This window comes from Callospermophilus lateralis, chromosome 1, assembly GCF_048772815.1.
Source record: "Callospermophilus lateralis isolate mCalLat2 chromosome 1, mCalLat2.hap1, whole genome shotgun sequence".
In the NCBI taxonomy this organism is placed as follows: Eukaryota; Metazoa; Chordata; class Mammalia; order Rodentia; family Sciuridae; genus Callospermophilus; species Callospermophilus lateralis.
Genome location: NC_135305.1, coordinates 58,335,533 through 58,359,840, shown reverse-complemented (window position 1 = coordinate 58,359,840; position 24,308 = coordinate 58,335,533). Strand labels below are relative to the sequence as shown.

The window sequence follows — 24,308 nt, the reverse complement described above, 5'->3', positions numbered from 1 at the left end:
TTTGCCAAGGCTGGCCTCGAACTTGCAATCTTCCTCCCTCTGCCTCCTGAGTTGCTGCGATTATAGATGTGCACCACTATGCCCAGTTCAGTACTGATGATTTAGAAGTAAACATGTAAAAAACTTGGAAATAGAAAAGTACCAACTAGAGTACATAAGAACAGCAGGCAATACCTGTGAGGGCCCAAAATAGATGACCCTAAATTGTGGCTTAATCTTTAAATTTAATGATATTCCCCAGTAGCACTCAGCATGGGAATTAGGGCAAGAAAACTGAGGATAACTCCAAGTGTGACTAGAGTGATGAGGATGGTATCTAGGTTGATAAGAGAAAGAAGAGAAAACAGAAAGGAGTTGACAGACTTAAAGAAAGTAAACCAACCATCCAAAGATCCACCAGTAGTAACAATGTAATAACAATGTAGTAATAAGAGCAATGCTACCATTTGAGGGCCTATCATGTGCTAGGCACAGTGTTTAATGTTTTACATATGTTGTTTAATTTAATTAAGTGCTCACAGAAATCTTCTAAGGTAGGTACTATAATTATCTCCATTTCACAAATAAGAAAATTTGGGCTCAAAAAAATTAAGTAACTTGTCAAAAGCCAAATAATATGTACAGTGGCAAAAATGGGACTGCAATCCAGGTCAGGATGGCTTGAAAGATTCTTCTCTTTTCATTATAATCTGATGCCTCAGTAAAGACAGAGGGAGTAATGAGTTTATGTGATGGAACAGACTCATTAGGTCAAGATTCAAGGTGTAAGCATGAAAGAGAAGACCTGAGACAGACTGGAGAATAAGGGCAGAGACAACAGGTAAACTGAAGAATTTGTACAGAATAGGTTGTTTAATAAGTCCCTTACATGGTCACGGACATATAAAATTAATAATAATTTGTCCCACTTTAGTATTATAGGAAAAGTAGTATGGTAAAAAATTTTGTAAACTGGCATTGTAACAACTGGTTTGGGTTACATAATTTTATTGGTTGTTACAAATAAATGTAAATATCATTAGAGGAGGATATCTAAAAAGAACTGTTTTTAATGAATCCAACCCCATCATCTAGGTAAATTTGGGGATTTATTATAGTCAGCATCTAACTTCTAAATGTTTTGTTTGTTTGTGCATGGGATATTGAACCTGGGGCTTCATCTCAATATGCTAAGCACATTACTCTACAGTTCTACCATTGAGCTACATGCCCCAACCATTAAGTGTTTTTATAAACAACAGAAAATTAAACACAGCAAATGTCTTTAAAAAAAAAATTACTCTACATATTAACATGTAACTACTGAAAAGAGATGTTCCTATAATTTTTCCAGGTCAATAATATCTGGTTAATAATAATAATTCTAATTAACTTAGAAGAATTATACCACTTAAATAAAGCTTCTAGAAAAGCTGCCCTAGATATCTTCAAATATAGAAATACCAAATACCATGAACCATGCTTTTATAGAAATTAATCTACGAAGTCTATTGAAGAAAGGAAAAAAATATCTAATAACTCACCACATTTTCCATTTCCAGAGGTTTTCAAGCCCTATAAGGAAGACATTTAATAGCTATTATATTACATTCATTTTATGTGCAAATAATAGAAGGCTTAGTCTGTTATGGGTGTGTATATATATATATATATATATATATATATATATAGTCCCGAAATATCAAGATCTAAAGATTTTCAATGTCAAAGGAAAACAATGACGTTTTCAATTATGCTTAAAAATCATGTTGTTTAATATTGCAAGCAAAAGTTTCTGAATGAAAACTGAAAAAGCAAGAGCCACTGCATAAAGGAATATACACACAGCTGAAACTTGCCAGCCATCTACCATATTGCATTAAACTTACTGATCTTTATAAGATTATCACTTTTGTAGGATTGTCATTATTTCATGACAATTAAAATGCATCTTGTTTTTATTTCAGAGATACTACAGAAGTACTAAGACCTGTTCATACCTTCATAATAATTTGCAATATGATATAACTTACAAATTTCAAAAGCAGCTTGAGAAAATAATACTGAAGTGATGATCTTATGTAGGTAAGGTTGTGCTTTTATTAAAATAATCTACATTTTATATAGATATTATATCAGAAATCTTAGAATAAAAAAGACTCATCAAAAAATCATAAATTATATTCAATGGTTTAAAGATGACAGTTATTATAACAACCTTAAGGCTTGGGATATAGCTCAGTGGTAGAGTGTCTGCCTAGCATGCATGAAATCCTGGGTTCAATTTCCAGTACTGCAAAAAGTAACAACTGTAAAGAAATAGGTGAGTAAAAATATTAAGCTTTAGTTGCTCCAATTCCAAAAGGACTTACTTTAGATTCTATTTGTTCAGACCATTCCTGACTTTGAAGTTCATTCCATTCTGATCTTATAGGTATATCTGAGAAAAATAAAATTTTATTATTCAAATTACATCATTAATTCCTGAAATCCCTTTACATTAAAGTACATACAAAACAAGATTCTACACGTTTTAGGAACTATTGCTCTCATTAAAGAGTTTTATTTTTTATTAAATCAAGACAATTCCTGAGTTTCTGTCCCTAAAATTTAAATTAATTCAATCATCAGCTTATTGTTGTCTATAGATAATCTGACAAACTTTAGAAATCTGACAAACTTTAGAAAATTAAAGGTACAGTGCTTCACTGTTTTTAATGTCTTTAGAATCAGTCAAAATGAATAATGTACTGGTAATATGACTCATTAGAAGAGTAAGCATCTCCACTGAATATGAGACACAATAAATATATTCAAGCTTTTCCTGTACTGTTTTCAAGACTAATGGGGAGAAGTACATTATTAATGCTTTGAAATATGATCACTTTCGCCCAGTTTTGATAGTCTAGTGTTCTGAAGTGTCTCTTGGTTAATACCATTTAACTGATGTCCACCCACAACCAAGCTTAATGTTAACTACACTAAAAAATGAAGCAAATAGTGTTCTTATAAATACCATTTTAAAGGACTTTTCAAATGAGGAATTAAAAACATGCTAATATCAATTCAAAGCACCTTTTGAATTTAATTATTCGACATAACAGTTATTAAATTAAAACTGGCCACATTTTCCAGAGTCTTTTATAATAGTATAAAATAAATGTAAAAGTAGAAGAGACACTCACTATGTTCACTTGCCAATACAAAAGATTCAGGAGTTCTTTCAGGTAGGGGCGGTGGTGAATCTTCACTAACATCACCATCTAAATTAAATACATAAAATGTAGTCAATTTATTAAAAATTCACAACATGTCATCTAAATAAAATCTGAGAGCTGTTTTGATATTCTAAAAATTATAGTCACAAGTATGTAAAAGATCAGTTCCTTTAGAAAAGCAGGGTGGGGTGGGAAGGAATATAAAAGGGTCACATGAAAACAGAAGGGAGACCAGTAGAGAACAGGGGCTCAGAAGGAGGGAAGAAAAAAAAAGAAAAGTGGAAATATAGGAGAATAAAATTGACCAAATTATGTATTATGCATGTCTGAATATATCACAAGGAATCGTTTGATGTATAATTATAATGTACCCATAAAAATGTATACAGTAATATAAAAAATTGTTTTAAAAAATATTCTTAAAAAGACTAAAAACAAATCTTTATCACTCAACTCATTATCAAGAAGAGTTGTCAGGCTTACTCTACCACTATTGCACAAAGATTTTTCTTACACTACAGACATAAAGCAGATTTGTCCTCTGAGGCTGAAGACTCAATAGAGAAGTCACTTGCCTGATGGGCTTATTGATGATGCTTCTTTAGTTCAAAAAAGAAAGCTTTAGTCATTTCCTTAAGCAAGTATTTCCCAAAGTGGATTCAAATGCTTAACTCCTTTCATGATTTTTGCGATACTATACACAATCTGTCCTATTCACTGATTAAATCTAATTTTAAATTTAACTATGTACTTCAGTCATGTTCTAAATAGTAATAACTGAAATAATATTTGAAATGCTAGTTATTTTAATATACACAAAATATAGCTATTAAAATTTTGATTCCCATTTATTATTGCCTAAGATATTGTGAACAGTATATTTATAAGAACACTAATTGCACATGGCTATAATTTGAGAATACTGACAAAAGTCATATGAAAGTTTTTCACTTTCATATGAAAGTAGCCAGGCATAGTGATGCATACCTGTAACCCCAGCTCCTGTAACCCCAGCTACTCCCCTGGGAGGCTAATGTAGGGAAACTGCAAGTTCAAGGACAGCTTTAGTAATAAATGTAGCAAGACCTTGTCTCAAAATAAAAAAGGACTAGGGATGCATCCAAGGCATTAAGTAAGTCTCAGAGGTTAACTTTATTATGCCTTAGGATAAATAAGTATATTAGATCTTTGAGCTGTCAATGGTGATAGAGAAAGTAAATGTGAGCATACAATTCTGTATAAACCATAAGGACTTTCAGGCTAGGAAGCACGGGATAAAGAAAAGGTAATGTAAGAATCCCATCTTATTTTCTCTGGGCCTTGTCCACTGGACTCTTTTAAAATGAACAAACAGGGCTGGGGATATAGCTCAGTTGAAGAATGCTCAGTTGGTAGAGTGCTTGCCTGGTATGCACAAGGACATGGATTCAACCCCCGGCACCACAATAAAAAAGAACAAACAGCCCACCCACAATACTGTCTTTTATCATATCTGATAAACTATGCATTAAACTGAAAATGAAGTACTTTTTCAACAATTTGAGGCTGGTTAAGAGTGCTCTTTGCCCCTCCTACATTTATTTAGCTGGATAAACAAGACAATACAGCTTGGGTTCTGCATCTATCTAGAGTATCTAAATTCTCTTGCCACTAAATAACTATCTACATTATCTATCTGATAGTAGCAGTGGAAACAGGATAAGCCATCATTGTATTTCTCTTTGCCTTCTTGTTACTAAAAACTAGTAGTTAAGAGATGGTTGTTGAAAGGAACAACACATAATCTTGGCATTGTGATACCATCTCATAAATTAAGTGAACAAAGCAGGAAAGGTAATTCTATTTGTATCTTTAAAATTTTGTATCCCCTCATTTATAACAATCTTTACTTTTAATAAATTTATTTTCTGGGTTGGGAATGTAGCTCAGTGGTAGAACAATGCATAATGCAATCCCCAGTACTGCAAAAAAGAAATAAAGGGGAAAAAAAAGAGAGAGAGAATTTATTTTCTAACTGTGGCCCTTGCTTCTTGACTGGATGTTTCTTTTTTCTTTTTTTGGTGGGGGGTACTGGGGATTGAACTCAGGGACACTTGACCCCTGAGCCACACCCCCAGCCCTATTTTGTATTTACTTAGAGACAGGGTCTCACTGAGTTGCTTAGTACCTTGCTTTCACTGAGGCTGGCTTTAACTCAAGATCCTCCTGTCTCAGTCTCCCAAGCCACTGGGATTACAAGCATATGCTACCATGCCCAGCTTTGACTGGCTGTCTCTCCCTGGATCTCTATATTAGCTTTCATATGTTCATGTTACATAACTACCATTTTTAAAAAAGAAGTTATTAAAAAAAAAGTTTATATAACTAGAGACTGCACATTTTACATAGGCTTTTGCCTGCATGGAGCATACTATGGGTAAATCTGAGAAATCTTCCAGAAGGCTTGAGACAAGACTAAAATCAGAATTCATGTAGCATGCTTAATATGCATGAGGCCCTAGGTTCAATTCCCAGACCAAAAAAAGAAAATTCATGGCCAGGAATTTTTGCCAAGCAATAAAGGCTATTTTAGGTGTCAATACAACATTATTTAGCTAACTCACTAACAAATTCTAAGACAAAACTCCCTAATTCTTATATCAAATCAATGATATAATATATAAAGTAAACAATTACCAACGATTAAAAAGAGGGCTAACTGTACTTAGGTTGCAGCAATAAATATTTATACAGGAAAATTTTCAGTTAATATCAAATCAATAGAAAGGGGGGTAAGGTGAAAAGAAATGAGAAATCAAATTTACAGCTACCTTTGTCTTGAAACACAAATTAAAAAAAAAAAACAAACCCAAATATGAATTAGCAATATAGCATGGTGTTTTCACTTAATCCTGTACAATATTTGTTAAAGGAACTCTTTCTGTATCAGCACAAGACTGGTCACCTGGTGCATGCTTATAACTTGGGAGACTGATGCACGAGATTCATGAAATTCAAGATCACCTCAGCAATTTAGCCGGACCATGTCTCAAAATAACAAACAAACAAAAAAAAAAGAAGGCTGGGTATGTGGCTCAGTGGCAGAGTGCGCCTGGGTTTTACCTCTCAGTACCCCAAAACAAAGAGAAAAAAAATCCAAATTCTGTAACTTACAAAATTAGATTAGAATCTCATGTACTCTACCAGATACATTCTCAAGACACAAATACAGTATTTATGATTGGAGAAAAGTGCCACAGCCTGGATGGTTTTATAATTGGACAGAAATAGAAAGTTATCTTTCAAGTTCATAGTACTTTTTTGGGGGGGAGAAGTGGGTGCTAGGAATTGAGCATAGGTCCTTGCACAAACAAAGCCATTCGTTACAATATTGTATCATTATTACTTTAAGCAATTCTATTTTCCCTAAAAAAAAGGTTCACTGATCAATATATCAGTAAATAGCTTTCATGTTTATACATCTGCTTTCATCTTATGGGGGAAGGAGGGAGGATGGAAATGGGAAAGACAGTAGAATGAATTAAGACACACAATAGGCAAGTGTTCTACCACTGAGCTATATCCCTAGCCCCACAGTACTTATTTTGCCTTCACATTGTATCAGTCTGCAATGCCCTTCAATAGATGAGTGGATGTAAGAAAATGTGGTACAGATACACAGTGGAATATTATTCAGCAACATGAAATTATGGCATTTGCTGGTAAATGGATGAACTGCAGACTATCATGCTAAGTGAAATAAGCCAATCTCAAAGAACCAAAGGCTAAATGTTCTCTCTGAAATGCGGATACAGACTCAAAATAGGTATCTGTGTGTGTGTGTGTGTGTGTGTGTGTGTGTGTGTGTGTGTGTTGGGGGGTGGAGGGGTGGCTGTTTGCCGGATTGGACAGGGTAGATATGGGGGAAGGAGGGAGGGAGGATGAATTAAGACAGAACTTTCCTATGTGCATATATGAATACATGACTCTACATCATGTACAACCACAAAAATAGGAAGTTATACTCCACGTATATATGTCAAAATACATTCTACTGTTATATATAACTAAAAAGAACAAATAAAAAAATCAGTCTGTGTGTGTCACCATCAAGGTTCACTGATCAATATATCAGTAAATAGCTTTCATGTTTATACATCTGCTTTCATCTTATGGTCTGTTTAAGAAAGCATCCATGGTTTTTAATAGCAGATCAAAAAACCAATAATATATCTGAAACTGAATACATGCATTATCTTAAGACCACTTAGGCTGGGGTTGTGGTTCAATGGTAGAGCATTTGCCTAGCACATGTGAGGCACTGGTTTGATCCTTAGCACCATATAAAAATAAATAAATAAAATAAAGGTATTGTATCCATCTACAACTAAAAAAAATTTTTTTAAATGTTAAGACCGCTTAAAGAAGAGTCATTAAATTATAGTTTTGTCAACTAGGTAGGTATATATTTCACTCACTACTAAATGAATTAATTACTCATTCTGTTGAATCATTTCCAATATGGCTCTTGGGTTAAACTCAGGACTGAAAGCAACTTCATTTGTAAGTAATTTCCAAAATTTTTGGTAAGTAAATAGAAAAAAGATGATTAGATATTTATGAGAAACATGGGTAAAACAAAGCCATTCTTTACAGTATTGTATCATTATTACTTTAAGCAATTCTATTTTCCCTAAATTACTTCTAATTATTCAGTTAGATAAATAGTTTGGAAAAACAAAACTGCTAATGCAATGTGGTCAAATTAAGGGAAATAATAAACAAAACCTTATTTTAAAATAATTAGTATTTAAAATTTTGTTGCAGATTCTAGACTATGGAATAAAGCATAATAAATTCATACAGATAAAGTGGTGACTGATAAAGACATTTAAGTGTTAGATACTGTATTATTACCTTTTTCAGCACCCAGAAGTATCGTTTCTGCCATATCATGTCTAGCAATGGACATTGGCAATACTTTCCTAGTAGAAATGCTTTCAGTACTAGTGGCAGCAGAAACCGTGGCACTTGCTGTTGAAATATTAGTTTTATTCTTGGTCACAGCACCATCAGAGTTCCTTTCATCTGAATCCGAGTCATCAGAGTGAAGAGGATTAGTAAAGCTAAGGGGTGCTCTGAATAGAGGTGAACTATTTTGATGATCCACAAAGGTTTCAACTTGTGCTGTAGGGCTTGGTGTTAAACTCACAGTTTTCATAGTTTGACAGTGCATATCTGAGGATTTGCCTTCAGATGAATCAGGTGTGGCATTTTCAGGTCCATGAAATGACCACATTACATGCCCTTTCTTATCAAGAGGCAATCGATCTGGCCTTGGAGGTGTGTCTGAATTCTTCTGTGATTCTTCTGGTGCAGTAACAGGAGCTTTGTTTGACTGTGCTGCACTACAGTCCACACAAGAATTCTGAGATATGTCATCAACTTTTAGATCCCCTGAACTTACTTCCTGTGGCTTAGACATTTTATCAATTATACAAGATGAAGTAGATTTAATTTTAATTGCATGTCCCCTATTCAAGAGTGCATTCCCATCGAAACTTTTTGGTCCCTCTTGGAGAGGGACTTTCTTAATCTCAAAACTTAAATTTCGCTCCAATTTTTTATCTATTTGTTCAATAGTTGATTCATTTTTCCCTGGAAAATCTGTTGATTTATTATAGTTTCTGTTGAGGTCTGTTGAATGCTGTTCTGATGAAACCACGTGCAATACTGGCTTTGGGTGGTATCTATCATTGTCCTGCCACACAGTAGTGACTGTTGGAAAAGCTGAAGGGGGAGAAGGTGTCAAGATGGGCGGCACTGGATGAGGTTCTGGTGGTTGCAATATTTCTTCCTTAGCATCCCCTTCTACAAGGCAACTGAAAAATATTAACAGAAGTTATATTAAAAGCCATTAGAATATGGTTATAAATAAAAAATTATAATTTTTCAGGGAAAGTTAATGTTTATTAAAAGCAATACACATATACTGTTTTTAAAAAGTCATATAATGCAAGTTTTAAAAAACAGTGGTTTGCTCTTATGGACTTCCAGTTAGCCACAGGTATCTACTTTCAACTTCTTTCACAGCTGTTTCTGACTTATTTCAAAATGTTTACACTGCTCTTTTGGTTTCACACATTCTCTACTGATTCCCTACAACATAAGCATCTTTTCCGGTACTGTTTTATTGTACATTTTGGCTAACTCCATCTTATGACTTCAGATACTATTCATACGTATGACACCACAATTTCTTTCCTTCTGTAACTTCCTGTTTTTCCCCAATAGCCTTAGGATTCTGTGTCATTATTACTTTAAGCAATTCTATTTTCCCAATTGCTTGGTCCTCTATGTATTATCTGTAACTCATTTCTTTTAACTGTAGTACAGATTTGTAGTATACCTCTCAATAAGGGTCAAACACACCAGGTAACTATCAATACCACAGACAACACTCTTAGATACCTCGGGCATTGTGCTCCAGTGTGAATCACTGGCTCCTTAGACCACCATGGAGCTCTGGTTTCAGACTCTCATGTTTTCCAGTCCCCATCTTTTTCTTGTTTTGGTGGGTTATATTCTCTAGTTACTTCTCAAAAACTATATGTAGGAGGCAAACTTCTTGAGGGCTTGTATATACTTGAGTATTATATTTTCAGAACCATTAATTTTTTAAAAGATAGAGTCTCATTATTGCCTAGTGTGGTTTAAATATGAGGTGTTACACAAAGGCTCATGTATGAGGCAAGGCAAAAACATTCAGAGGTGAAATCATTATAGACCATGAGAGCTATAACCTAATCAGTGGATTTAGTTCACTGATATTGATTAACTGGATGGTATCTGTAGGCAGGCAGGGTGTACCTATAGGAAACAGATCACTGGGGTTAAACCTACACAGTTTATATTTTGTCCCTGGTGAGCAGAGCTCACACATGATCTCTTTCTCTCTCTCTCTCTCTGCATCCTGGTTGCCATGTCCTGAGCTACTTTCCTTCACCTGCCATTCTGCTATTCTGCCTCACTTTGGGCCCAAAGCAATGGAATTGGCCAACTGGAGACTGAACAACTGAAACTGTAAGCCAAATAAACTTTCCCTCCTCTACATTGCTCATCAGGTCTTTTGGCCCCCAAAAAGCTGACTAAAACAAACTGGTACTGGGAGTAAGGCCACATTGCTGACTAACCTGACCACATGATTCAGAAGCCTTTAAGTCGGTTTGCAGGGGGAGGAATTTTAAAAAGTTTAGAGAAGCAACTGGAAAAGTTTTAGAAGGCTGTAAGTGGAGCTCAATGGACAATTCAGATGAGAGCTTGAAAGACCAGAATACCCATAGGACTATGGACAGTAAAGATTGGGTCCTAAGGTTTCAGGACTCTTGAAAATTGGACTAGAGACTGTTGATGTTATATTCGGACAAATAAGTTTCTACATTTTGTTTGTGTTCTGAGACATTTTGTGAGGCTAAATTTAAAGGTGATGAGCTAATTATATGGCAGAGGAAATTTCAAGGCAACATTCTGGCAGTAGCACCGACATTGCTGGTGGTTTTTGGCCAAGTTTACTGTGATAACCAGGAGCAGAAAGCAGAGCAGAAAAAAAAATGAAGTTTGTCCAGAAAAGTGTGAGTAATACAAGGGCTAACGAAAGTGTGATTGTTAAAGAGTTTACAGTCACTAAAGAAATGACAAGTACTTTGCCCAGAAACAATAGGAAAGATGGCTTAAGTCCATCTCAGGTTTGGCAAGAACACACCCATCGAATTCAAGGGTATCAATAATGATTTCTTTGAAAAGAGACTATGGGGCACTCTGCTTACACGGGGGTTGCTACAAAGCTGTTTCACCATGCTTAGCTGCCAAGACACTCAGAGGCTGCTGCAGCTGGGTCTTAGGAGGATTGGTTTCTGCTCTAAATAGTGGCAGACCTTGGTGTCAATCATGTGGTGCTGGTTTTGCAGAAATGCAGGATACTGGAATTAGAGAGTCATGGAGGCTTTCAAAGGAAGGTCTGAGAGGTCAGGCAAAGTGCAGCAGATCAAAGTTCCAGTGTGCTGCCTCTGAAAGGGTGATGCATGAAGATGTGAGAAGGAAGCTGAAGCTGCAGTGGAGACTCCTGAGATTAAGTAATGCAAGTAATGTGGAATCTGACAAGAAAAGGTGTGGGAATCAAGCAGAGACAAACCCCGAGAGGCCAAGGAGGCTCAAGTAGCAAGGACACAAGAGGGAAGCTATATAAGATCTTTGGAGAGAACATCACAATGCCATGTGCTCTGGATGCTGGACGTGGAGCTACAGAATTTGTTTGCCCAGCTGAGTTTAAACCTTACTTGGTCTCATCCCTTCCTTCTATGCCTTTATTTCTCCCTTTTGGAATGAAAATGTTTATTCTATGCCATTGTATATTGGATATATGTACCTTGCTTTTGATCTTTTAAATATTTTTTAAATTGTAGACGGACACAATACCTTCATTTATTTACTTTTTATATGGTGCTGAGGATCCAACCCAGTGCCTCATACATGCTAGGTAAGTGCTCTACCACTGAGCTATGACTCTAGCCCTCTGCTTTTGATTTTTTTTTAATATTTTTTTTATTTGTAGGTGAGCATGATACCTTTATATTTTATTTATTTTTTGTGGTGCTAAGGATCAAACCCAGTGCCTCACATGAGCTAGGCAAGCTCTGTACCACTGAGCCACACCCCAATCCCTGCTTTTGATCTTTACAGGATCAAAAGAGCAAAGACTTTGCCTTGAGTCTCAGAAGAGATTTTGAACTTGTGAGTTCTGAGTAATGCTGGAACTTTTAATGTGGGGAGTGGTGACTTTGCTCAGGATTTCTGTCTTGCAGCAGGAGCCTGCAACTGCACTGGGAACTTCCTGTGCAAAGGTGCAGATCAAGATTGACCAGTTGCTATGGTGACACCCTGCTTAAAGAGGTACTATGTAAGGCACAGGACTATCAGTCTTGACCCTGAGTTCAGACACCAGCTGCCAGGGGTAGAGAATTATGAGCCCCAAAAGATAATTAAATTTAGTTGGCTGCCCAGTACTTTGTCCTTTAGCCTGACTGCTTTGAAGAAACTTCCTCACAGAAAACCCTTATGATGATAAAAACCTATATAATAAATGTGCTGAGCTAGCACATCTATCAGAGGACAGTGTCCCACCCATCTGGTCCCAGCTTTCTCTCTGTGTCTGTTTGTCTTTTTTAATCCTCCATATCTCCTTGCTGGTTTCTGAATTAATGGCCATGCAGGTTGTGGCACTTTAACACTACAGGAACACTCAGAGATGAATTAAATGTACTTTGAATTATAAAATGGACATCAGCTTTTGGGTACAGGGGTAGAATGTTATGATTTAGATATGAGGTAAAAGCTCATGTGAGGTAATGCAAGAATATTTGGAGGGCTGGGATTGTGGCTCAGTGGTAGAGCACTTGCCTAGCATGTGTAAGACACTGGGTTTGATCCTCAGCACTGCATATAAATAAATGACTAAAATAAAGGTTCATCAGCATCTAAAAATATATTTTAAAAACAGAATATTTGGAGATGAGTTGTAACCTAGTATGGATATGAATTAACTTGGGTAGTAAGTAATTGTAGGAATGTGGGGTATGGCTAGAGAAGAAGGGTCACTGGGGGTATGCTTTTGGGGATTTAATTTTGTCCCTGTGATCAGAGCTCTCTCTCTGCTTCCTACTTGCCATGTCCTGAGCTGCTTTCCTCCATCATGCTCTTCTGCCCTAATGTTCTGCTCTACCTCTTAATCAGAGCTATCGAGTTGTCTGACTATAGACTAAATTCCTGAAACTGTCAGTCAAAACCAACTTTTCCTCTGTATGCTGCACTAATCAGTTTTTTTGGTCCCAGTTAGGAAAAAACTGACCATGGCTGTCTTCAAACTCACAGTCCTCCTGCCTCAGTCTCCTGGATATATAGGATTATATTCATAGCTTAAACCTACTGTTTCCCTTTTCTTTTTTTAAAGGCACAGAATTCTAGATTGATTCTTTTTCTTTTAATTGTGAGCTGTTATTTTTTCCTCCTCTGGGAATTTTTAGTTTCTTCCTTTTTATTCTATTTTTAAAAAATATTTTATAATATTCATTTATTTTTATATGGTGTGGAGGATCAAACCCAGTGCTTCACACATGCTAGGCAAGCAATCTGCCACTGAGCTACAACCCCAGCCCTCCTTTTATTCTTGATGTTTTACAATCTCATGATGTGACTTTAAAAAAATCCATTGCATTTCAATCCCTTTATACATATATTATGCTGGGAACTTGGTATATACTTTCCATATGGAAACTCACATCCTTTAATTCTAGAAAATTTTCTTATTTCTTAGCTAATTTCTTCTCTACTTTCTTTTCACACTAATAGTTCAGCGATGGACTGACCTTCAGCTTTAGTGCTCTAATTTGCTTATCTTCTCTCTCCTTTCATCAATTCATTAACTTTTTTGGGAAAGTTCCTTGACTATTTTCCAACCTTCTTTTTAATTTTTAAAATTTATGCTGTTATACTTTTTAATGTTCAAAGGCTTCTTATTATTATCATCTGGCTCTTATTCATGGTTGCAGGATTTCCTAATGAATGAGAAATGGGTTAGTTGTTATTTTTCTTCCATCTTTTTTCCGATTCTATGTGGTCTACATTTCCTCCGTCTTTCATGCTAGAGGCCTGTGTCCAATGTCTCATCATTCTTGCTCCTGTTCACTGTTAAGAATGGAATTTTTTAAATGCCTAAAAAATATGTATGCATATGGGGAGGACTTATGAAAGAGTGGACACCTCACTCTATGGTGACTGAGGATCACAACTACCAATATCTATAGACTCTGTCTATTGGGTTGATAGTTGTTTAAGGGAAAGACAATGTCTTCTACCAGCAGTAATTAACAGTATTTAGGAAGCAGAGAAAGAGGTGGGAGCAAGAAAACTGGGGAACTCACAAGTCAGCATGAGGTTCTTGTTTTTAGTTAGGCACCACAACATGACTAGAAGCTAGGCTGGATGTCTCTGGGGCTTCTTGGTTCAACCACTGCAGAGTTAAATCCCTTTTTCACAGTATACCCAAGTATACGGGGAAAATAGCCAATGTCAACTGAATCTGACAGAAGGAATCTGGGTATCTAAATGTTTTTATCTTTATAAAAAAGATTTAAACATTCTATTTGTTTTCATTCCCACCCTACACACCAGCCTTAAGAGGGATCTCCAATTTATGACCCTTTCTGGGGGCTCCCTGAAAAGAATAATCTTGCTTTCTATTAGTTTCCCTCATCTCTAGGAAAGCAAATTTTAGCTTTCTCTACTCTAAGTCCCTTTTCATTAGATGATATGTATGCTTTCTACTTTCCAAAAGTGCTATTATTTCCTCTCCAACGTTCTATTTTTGTTATATATATATACACACATTGTATATTTCTTCATTATTATTTCAGGAAAAAAACAGAGTTAATGTGCTCAAACTGCATTGTGTAACAAACAGTATTCTAAGTGCTTTAAGAAGTAGTGGTCTGTGCATGTTGATATGCACATAGTAAATACAGTCTTAGCCACTTGAATTTCGTTATTAATTGTACTACCATACTTCTCCTTACCCTTCCTTAAGTTAAGGGTAGTCAAAACAGGGTTTAAGATACGTTCATTACACAAAAATTATATTAAAATCTAGTCACAAAAATTATGTTATACATTTTCTACTACAGTATTCAACATTCATATATTCACTAAATACATTTTTTTCTTTTTTTGGTACCAGGAATTGAACTCAGGGGCACTCAACCACCTAAGCCACACCCTCAGCCCTATTTTGTATTTTATTTAGAGACAGGGTCTCACTGAGTTGCTAAGTGCCTCACTGTTGCTGAGACTGGCTCTGCTTGATATCCTCCTGCATCAGCCTCCTGGGGCATTGGGATTACAGAAACGCGCTACTACCTGGCTATTTTCACTAACATTCGAAACCAAAGTCCTCCAGATAGTACTGACCCATCAAATTGAAACAATATGACTTGTATAATTCTTCTTCTAAATATTATTCCTGATTCCACCTGTTCCGAAAAAACACAGGCTCTTTGTAATAAAGAAAAATTTACTTTCTTCTTTTTAAATTTGACTGTCTTAGAATGAAAAATTATATAACCTTTGTTTCCAACTCATATTTCATGGAAACCCACAAAAATTACTTTCCTTACAATAATGCAGGAGGAGTTCAAAATGGGGTGAAATGAAAGATACAGGGGTGGAGAAAATAACAACTAAAGAGGTAGAACACAGCACTTTAAAAAAACCAAAATGTCTGGGGGTAATACGACAGGCCCTGGGTTCAAACCCCAACACCAAAATAACAAACAGTCCCCAAACCCTTCAATATGGAAAACAAAAGATTTGTGTCCTCAATGGAATTCTGCAAGCCTAGGCAGGTGAACTTCTTTGGCAACGAGGGATATTAATACCCCTGTCATTGGGCATGGTGGCACATGCCTGTTACCCCAACTACATGGGAGCCTGAGGTACGAGGATCCCAAGTTGGAGGCCAGTCTTGAAAACAAAGACTGTTAGTGTCTCACTATAAAATAAAAGGGCTAGGAATGTAGTTCAGTGGTAAAGCACTTACCTAGCATGTGCAAGGCCCTAGATACAATACCCAACACCAAAAAAAAAAAAAAATCCATTTGATCAAGGTTGTTGTAAGATTACTGAGTTCACTACATTGCATATCATTTTCAACACATCACCAACTACCTACAAAATGAATAAAGAGAAGACATGGCAATATCAAAAAAAAGAAGAGAAGATTTGATGGCAGACTGGTGGAACCCACTATACGGTATCCATGCAGTGGCATGCTGACACAGTAAGGCAGACAACTGAAAGAACTATCCACAAGGTGAAAACCACAAATAGGGATTTCTAGAATAGAAAGAGAATTAATAAAAAGAATAAACTGCACCAGTGTTGGGTGCACAGTGGCTCAATGGAAGAGGGAGGAAACCCTCCTCAAACAAACTGAAGAAAAATCTCCCCTGCTGATTCAAGAAAAACAGGTGTCATTAACTAACAGATTTGCAACCTGTGCAGAAAATTCCTTCAGATACTGAAGTGGGCCAGCTTGGGAGAGTCTCAGTGCTTCCAGCAGATTTTAGAGAGAGCAGGGAAGTGTTGACAGGGTTAGATTCTTTCTTTGGACTTCCCAAACAGGAGATTAGAAATTCCTGCAGTTTACCTTTGTTTTTCATTTTTCTCCTTTTAAAATTTCTATTTCTGTCTTGTTCTTACTATACTTTCTTTTTGAGTACCCAAGAACCAACAGATGCTTAGTTTTTACTTTTCTCTGGATCAATATAGGTACCCAAGCCAGGAATCAATCTGAGCACAGGATAGAAACTGTAACATCCTTAGGAGAAGCTCTGGGTGGCAAGAGGAACAGTACTGCCAATTTGCAAGTCTGTAGAGAAAGAATAGGGAAGGTCTCTTTCATTTGAAATTGCTGGTGTGGAACTGGGAAGGATCAAGGTTGGGTGGAAAGTGGTGACACCACAAAATTCTACTGTAGACTGTCATCTCCTCAAGTCCAGAAGGGTCTGGAGAATAGGCTGGTGCATCCTGGACACTTCCCACACCTTTTCCCAGCACACAGACTAAGGCTCTTGGAATGGGGGATACAGGACCGTCTGAATCAGTCCACACTGCATGCGTGAGAGGACTGATGAGCAGCCCTGCCAGAGTTACACTCTATTTCCAAGTCACAATAACACAGCCATATTTGGGGTGAATTCTGCTCTGAAATAGGTAACACTCCCACAGAACTTGCTGCCAGGCAAGAAGAGGACAGACTCCCCTAACAAGTTTGGCCGGTTTGGGTCAGAGTTGAAAACAAACAGCATGATATTTGTGTCACACAAACATCCTCATAACTAGGAGATTCTAAAACTCTGGAAAAAAATGTCTCTATTTAGAAAACCTCAGCAAGAAGAATACAAAACATTTTTTTATGACTTTTAGTTGTACTAGTTGCTCTGTGTAACATAACAATGTCTTCCTTCATTTTTTATATTATATATAATTTATATACAATTAATTATATCTTGTCAATCAACTGGAAACTTTCTCAGGTAACCTCATTTCTTTTTTCTCATCTCCATTCCCTTCCCCTCTCCTTCATCCTTCTTACTTCAATTTTATATTCAGTCTTCCTTATCTCCCCCACCTTTTTCTTTTCTTTGTTTTTATTCTTCTTACAATTAATTTAGCATACTATCATTAATGCTTAACCTTCTGAGACTATTATATATTATTTCTCACCCACATTTCTCATTGGTTAAGTTACAGAGGCCATTAGTAATAACTTTTGTAGTATATATTGATCTTTTTGTGTGTGTGTGTGGTACTGAAGATAGAACCTAGGGATACTCTATCATTAAGCTACACCCCTAGGTCTTAAGCCTTTTCTAATTTTGTTCTTTTTTTAAAATTTTGAGAGAGTGTCTTAATATGTTGCCCAGGCTGACTACAAACTTGAAAGCCTCCTGTCTCAGACTCCTGAGTTGTGGGGATTACCGGCATGCACAACCATGACCAGATATGGTATATTCTTAAACTACCAACTATTTTTTTTTTTTTTTTTTTGCAGTGCTGGGGATTGAACCCAGGACCTTGTGCATGCGGGGCAAGCACTCTACCTACTGAGCAATCAATCCCCAGCCCTTAAACTACCACTTTTAATGGCATTAAAAGTGGTAGTTTAAGGGCTGGGTACTATCAAAGTGGTACTAGTGGTTGAACTCAGCACTTTTGATTATAGTGACTGGCTGTGTTGAGGCTAAAATATACCCCTGCCCTAGCCCAGGGATTATTATAAAGAGAAAACTGCGTACTAAAAGACCCTCATATAAAAAGGTGGAACCCATTACAATGATGTGCAAATATAGTATCGTAGGAAACATGACAAAAAAGAACAAGAAGATGCCTCAAAAAGTTCATAACTACCCCAGATTGAATTCGCCTATAAAATCCCAAAGAATCCAAAAAGTTGATTATTCAAATGATTAATGAATTAAAAGATGATGCAAGAAATGAACTAAGGGAGAAAATACAAGACAAGAAAGGGCATTTCAATAAAGACTGAAGACTATAAAAAGAACCAAACAGAAATCTTGGAAATGACTCCATAAATCAAATTAATATATTTCAGTTGAAAAATGTCTCCACTAGATTATGCCAAATAGAAGATAGACTCTCACAGCTTGAAGAGAAGGTGGTTAGCCTTGAATATTCAGAAAGTATTAAATCAACTATATAGAATATACAAGAACTCTGGGACAACATAAAGAAACCAAACTTAAGGTCCATTGACACTGAGAAAGTAGACATACAGGCCAATGACACTGATAACATATTCAGTGAAATAACAGAAAAAATTCCAAATCTTGGGATTAAGCACATAGGACATATCCAGATGAACAGGGCCAAAAAAGAATCTCTCCACCACACATTATAATTAAAATACTAAACATCAGAATAAGGATAAAAATTTTAAAGCCCCAAGAATGTCAGGTTACATTTATAGGTAAGCCAATCAGCATGATATCGGATGTATAAGAATATTTAAAAATTTAGAATAATGTGTTTAAAGCACTGAAGAAAATCTATACCAACCAAGACTGCTTAGTCCATCAAAGCTATCCTTCAGAATAAAAGAAGCAGCAAAACTGTTCCAATACAAGCATAAAGTCAAAGAATTCATGGCCACTAAGCCAGCATTGCAGAAAGTACTTTGACAGATACTATAAACAAAGGAACATAAAAAAATTTTTGAAGAATAAACCTCTGTATTTTTATGGTGATTTTAAGTCGTTGGGTATAAACTGAGGAGTAGGATAATTGGGTCAGTGGTGGTTACATTTCAAGTTTTCTGAGCAATTTCCTTACCGCTTTTCCATAAAGATTGCACCAATTTACAGTCCCATCAGCAATGTATGAGTGCAACTTTTCCCTATATCCTTGCCAACATTTATTGTTGCTTGTATTCTTGATAACTGCCATTTTGACTGGAGTGAGATAAAATCTTAGAGTAGTTTTGATTTAAATTTCTCTAATTGCTAGAGATGTTAAACATTTTTTCATATATTTGTTGACTGATTGTATTTCTTCATCTGTGAAGAGTCTGTTCAGTTCCTTAGCCAATTTATTGAATGGATTATTTTTGTGTGTGTGAGTGTGTTAAGATTTCTGAGTTTTTATACATTCAGGAGATTAATGTTCTGTCTGAGGTACATGTGGTAAAGATTTTCTCCCATTCTGTAGGCTCTCTCTTCATGTTATTAATTAAATAAACAATCCTTGCCAAGAAGCTTTTTAGTTTAAATCCATCTCATTTATTGATTCTTGATTTCACTTTTTGAGCTTTAGGAGTATTGTTAAGGAAGTCAGTTCCTGAGCCAACTTGGTGAAGGTTTGGGCCTACTCTATCAGCTCTACTCACAGTAGCTAAACTATGGAACCAACCTAGGTGCCCTTCAACAATGAATAATCAAAATGTGGTACATATACACAATGAAATATTACTCAGCCTTAAAGAAGAATAAAATTATGGATTTGCAGGTAAATGGATAAAGCCAGAGAATATCATGCTAAGTGAAATAAGCCAATCCCCGCAAACCAAAGGCCAAATGTTTTCTCTGATACATGGATGTTAGCTTACAATAAGTGAGGGTGGAATGGGGGGGATGACAATAAGATACTTTGGACTATAGAGTGGAGGAAGAGGGAGGATAACTGGGTGAAGGAAGAGGAAGTGGTATGTGGGTAGGAAGGATAGTAAAATGAATCAGACATTATTATCCCATGTACATATATGATTCCATGACCAGTGTGATTCTACATTATGCACAACCAGAAGAATGAGAAGTTATAATCCATTTATGTATAGTGTGTCAAAATGCATTCTACTCTCATGTGTAACTAGTTAGAACAAATTAAAAAAAGAATAAATCTCTTTAATCTCTTTAATAAGAGTAGCTAATCAAATGATAATTAGAATTGAATTAAACACTAAAACAAATCAAAATGGCAGGAAATAAGAAACATATACCTCTCTATAATAACAATGAATGTAAATGATCTCAACTTTCCAATTAAAATACATATAGACTGACCAACTGAATTAAAAAAGCAAGACCCAAGTGAATATTGCCTGCAACAGAAATACCTAACAAGCATAGACATACTCAGGCTAAAAATCAAAGGATGGAAAATTACATTTCATGTAAAGGGAACCCAAAAAGCAAGCAACAGTAGCTACTCTTATATCTGACAAAACAGACTCCAAGCCAAAATTAATCAGAAGAGACAAAGAGATCACTATATACTAATAAGGGAAAAATCCACTAAAAAGAAATAATGACAATAAATATTTACACCCCATATGTCAGTGCAACTAATTACATAAAACAAACACTACTTCACATAAAGGCTCAGATAAATGCCAGTACAGTAATACTGTGATTTCAATATATCTAGATAGGTTGTCTAGATATAAAATCAGCAAAGACACTTTTGGATCTAAAAGATGTTATAAATCAAAATGGACTTAATAGAAGTCTATACAGTAATTTTTTCTTTCTGCATTTTTTAAATTAGTGCATTATAGTTGTACATAATTATGGGGTTTGTTGTAACATATTCACACATTCATAGAATATAACAATATTCCCAAGAACTTTCTCCCTTGCTCCCCTCCTCTCACCCCCTGGTCCCTTTCCCTCTACTGATCTCCCTTTGACTTTCATAAGATTTCCCCACCCACCTTTCCTTTTTCTTCTACAGTTTCTGCATATGCCAGAAATATATGACCCTTGACCTTCTGAGTTGGCTTATTTACACAATGGTCCCAAGTTTCATCCATTTTCCTGCACATCACAAAATGTCATTTATCTTAATGGCAGAATAAAACTCCATAGTGTGCGTATATATATTCCAAATTTTCTTTATCTATTCATCACTGATGGATACCCATGCTGGTTCCGTAGTTCGGTACTTGAATTGGGCTGCTATAAACATGGAAGTGCATGTATCACTAGGGTATGATGACTGTAATTCTTTTTGGATAAATGCCAAGAAATGGTATAGCTGGGTCATATGGTGGTTTCATGCCTAGTATTTTGACAGGCCTCCATACTGATTTCCCTTGTGGTTGTACTAATTTACAATCCCACCAACAATGTGAAAGTGTTCCTTTTTCTCTATGACCTCTCCAGCATCTTTTATTGTTTGTATTCCTTTTTATTTTTTTGGTATAAGGATTGAACACAGGAGCACTCAGCCAATGAGCCACATCCCTAGCCCTATTTTGTATTTTATTTAGAGACAGTGTCTCACTGAGTTGCTTAGTGCCTTGCTTTTGCTGAGGCTGGCTTTGAACTCGAGATCCTCCTGCCTCAGCCTCCTGAACTGCTGGTATTACAGGCATGTGCCACCACACATGGCTAGAAATGATATATTAAGTGTAACTTCAAAGATAAACTATATTTAACTTTTCCAGCCAAAAACTTTTAATTTCTTTCATTAATGCAAATAAATGCATTTTGACTTAAAGGCTTTACTTTCCATTTAAATGCTACTGATTTTTCTCTTATCCAGTTATTTTGCTCCTCTCTTTCACATAAATTAAACATTTTAAGGCAACTTATTTGAGTTTAATATAGTTTTTGTTAAAAAATCTAATAAGAAAAATAAATTTCAAAAAAGAAAGAATTTTTTAAACAAACAAATAAAGGTAAAGTAGAATGTTAACTGTTTTGTGTTCTATGGATTTCTCCCATTCACTAATTTTCCACCTGCCATTTTCCCAAGGTCCTAAATCGCCAATGTTCTACCACATCCTGAGCTATTTGAAGGTTTCCAAATGAGGTAGCTTTAAATTATTCCATCTGAACAGTTCTCAGCTCTTTGCTTTGACCTCACTTTCAGACAAAATAGATTTGAAATTCCAGTTCATTCTCCCTGGTGACATTTTAAAGAAGGAGATATTAATATATTTTTGCCGTATTAAAAACTCTCAGGGGCCACAAGTATGGCTCAGTGATAAAGCACTTGTTTTCCCCCCAAACTACAGAACAGAACAAAATGGAAACAATAAAACCTCTTTCCTTCATGGTTTCTACATCACTGTTTCTTGGTTTTATCTCCTTATTTTTCTTTTTCTTCCTTAAAAAAAATTTTTTTTTAGTGTTTAATAGGATTATTACCTCTGTGGGTATTTTGTCATATCCAGAATCTGAGAGATTTTAGCTATTCCCAAGTCTTCTATCATCAGTTACATAACTAAACCTTCAATAAATCTTTACTTCAGCTTAGAGATCAAAATGTGTAAAACAGAATCGTACTGTGTTCCTCCCAACCCTATTCCTAGTTAAAATGTTTGACTAGAGAGGCATTAGAAAAAAGCATCAAGCATACTGTCACTGTTTCTGAAATGTTAAACATAGTAAGAAAATTTACTGAGGTATAAACTCTTTTGTGTCTCCATAGTAAATCTGTGACAGTCTGCAGAAATAGCAAACAAGGTATATTTCCAAAGTGATAGTATTGGTAAATAAAGTGCATAGAGAATTCTATTAGCTTAACAAAGTATGTATTAAAAACAGACAATGAAATCTGCTGTTTGAAATATGATTTAAGATTAGACAAAGGGGAATGAAAGGAAAGGAGAGGGGATGGAAAAAGGAAAGACTTTTCTGACATAATTTTCCTATATACATATATGAATATACTATAGCGAACCTCACCATCATGTATATCTATAAGAAATTAATTTTTAAAAATATAGGTAAATGGCAGAAAAATCAATAGAGCAGGGAGCAGGAAAAGAAAAGGGAAAGGTACTGGGGTCAGAATAAAATACATTCCATTTATATAATTATGTAAAAATGAATTCTATTTTCATGTAAAACTAAAAGGAACCAATAAAAATTTAAGCCATCAAAGCTTAAAAAAACAAACAAACATGATTTAAGTATTTATAAACCAGAGCAGAAAAGTAGTTAAATCTAATCAACAAACATGAATGTTTCTTTCGAGTCTTTCTCCAATAATATGCACTTTAAACAATTAATGAACTTGTTACTGCACTCATAGAGAGTAACATATACTGGAAAACAAAGCACTTTTTATCAATCTTTCAATTTTGTGACTTTATTTTCAATTATGTTGTAACAATTTACAATGGGTTCTAGCACTCATCTCAACTTAGAAGTCACAAAGTCACAAAGTTCTCTGTGGAAAACAATGAAATTCTGGTGTTTGACTCTATTGTATGAAGGAACTCACCCCCCCCCATCCCTAAAAAACAAACAAAAAACCAGACTTACATATGCAAAATAAAATTATACACACATAAAACTTTGAGCGTGCCTGCCAAATAAAAACCTATCTTAAGGTAAATATTTTTCTAACACTTATTTGCTGCCTTATCATCTTTTTGGATTATTAAAGAATAATATGAGCCAAGTTTTAAAAAAGAGAAAGGTTTAAAACGTAGAGCATTCTATTCATTTTTTTCCTCTGCAAAATTAGGAAGAGGCCACTACTATATGTTGTTACGAAGTAGAAGAACATATAAATCATAAGTACCAGCATACACTTGGAACGCTTCCACACTGGTTCAATCTCAAAAACCAAATCTGAAGATACTAGGGGGCAAGCATACTTCTTAAGTACCTTTAAGATCAATAGTTTTCTTTTAGGACCCTAGAACTTGGAACAAAGAAGTTAGAGAACAGTTCATAGGTTTCAATTGGCTTTCTCCCACAGGTGGCTAAAATGCCAACTTTGATAGATAATAAGGTGAAAGTCAAACTGGAAAGAATTACTAGAAAATTCTGTTATCCCATAGTTTAACAACTTGAACATTTAAATGTGGAGACCTAACCTCTCTATACTGGCTTCCTGATTTCCTTTTGCTTTTTGAAATGCATTCCAAAGACTATAATAATTATATGTTAAAAACCTATTACTACAGGTCAAGCATGTAGCTCGATGCTTCATACATATTATCACTAATTATTAATAATTTTAAAAAGCAGCACTGTATCTCAATACAGT

The 24,308-nt window shown here is 35.5% G+C and overlaps 1 protein-coding gene across 1 annotated transcript in view; it reads right to left on the bottom strand.

The window, feature by feature from the left end:
* Ptpn12 (protein tyrosine phosphatase non-receptor type 12) overlaps nt 1–24,308 on the bottom strand; it is a 110,741-nt gene that overhangs the window by 2,936 nt on the left and 83,497 nt on the right. The window contains exons 13-16 of the mRNA XM_076834998.1: nt 8,094–9,058; nt 3,165–3,242; nt 2,352–2,419; nt 1,524–1,554 (exon numbers count right to left, since the gene is read on the bottom strand). Coding sequence (XP_076691113.1) covers nt 1,524–1,554; nt 2,352–2,419; nt 3,165–3,242; nt 8,094–9,058 — 1,142 coding nt within the window. The remainder of the gene's footprint in view (nt 1–1,523; nt 1,555–2,351; nt 2,420–3,164; nt 3,243–8,093; nt 9,059–24,308) is intronic.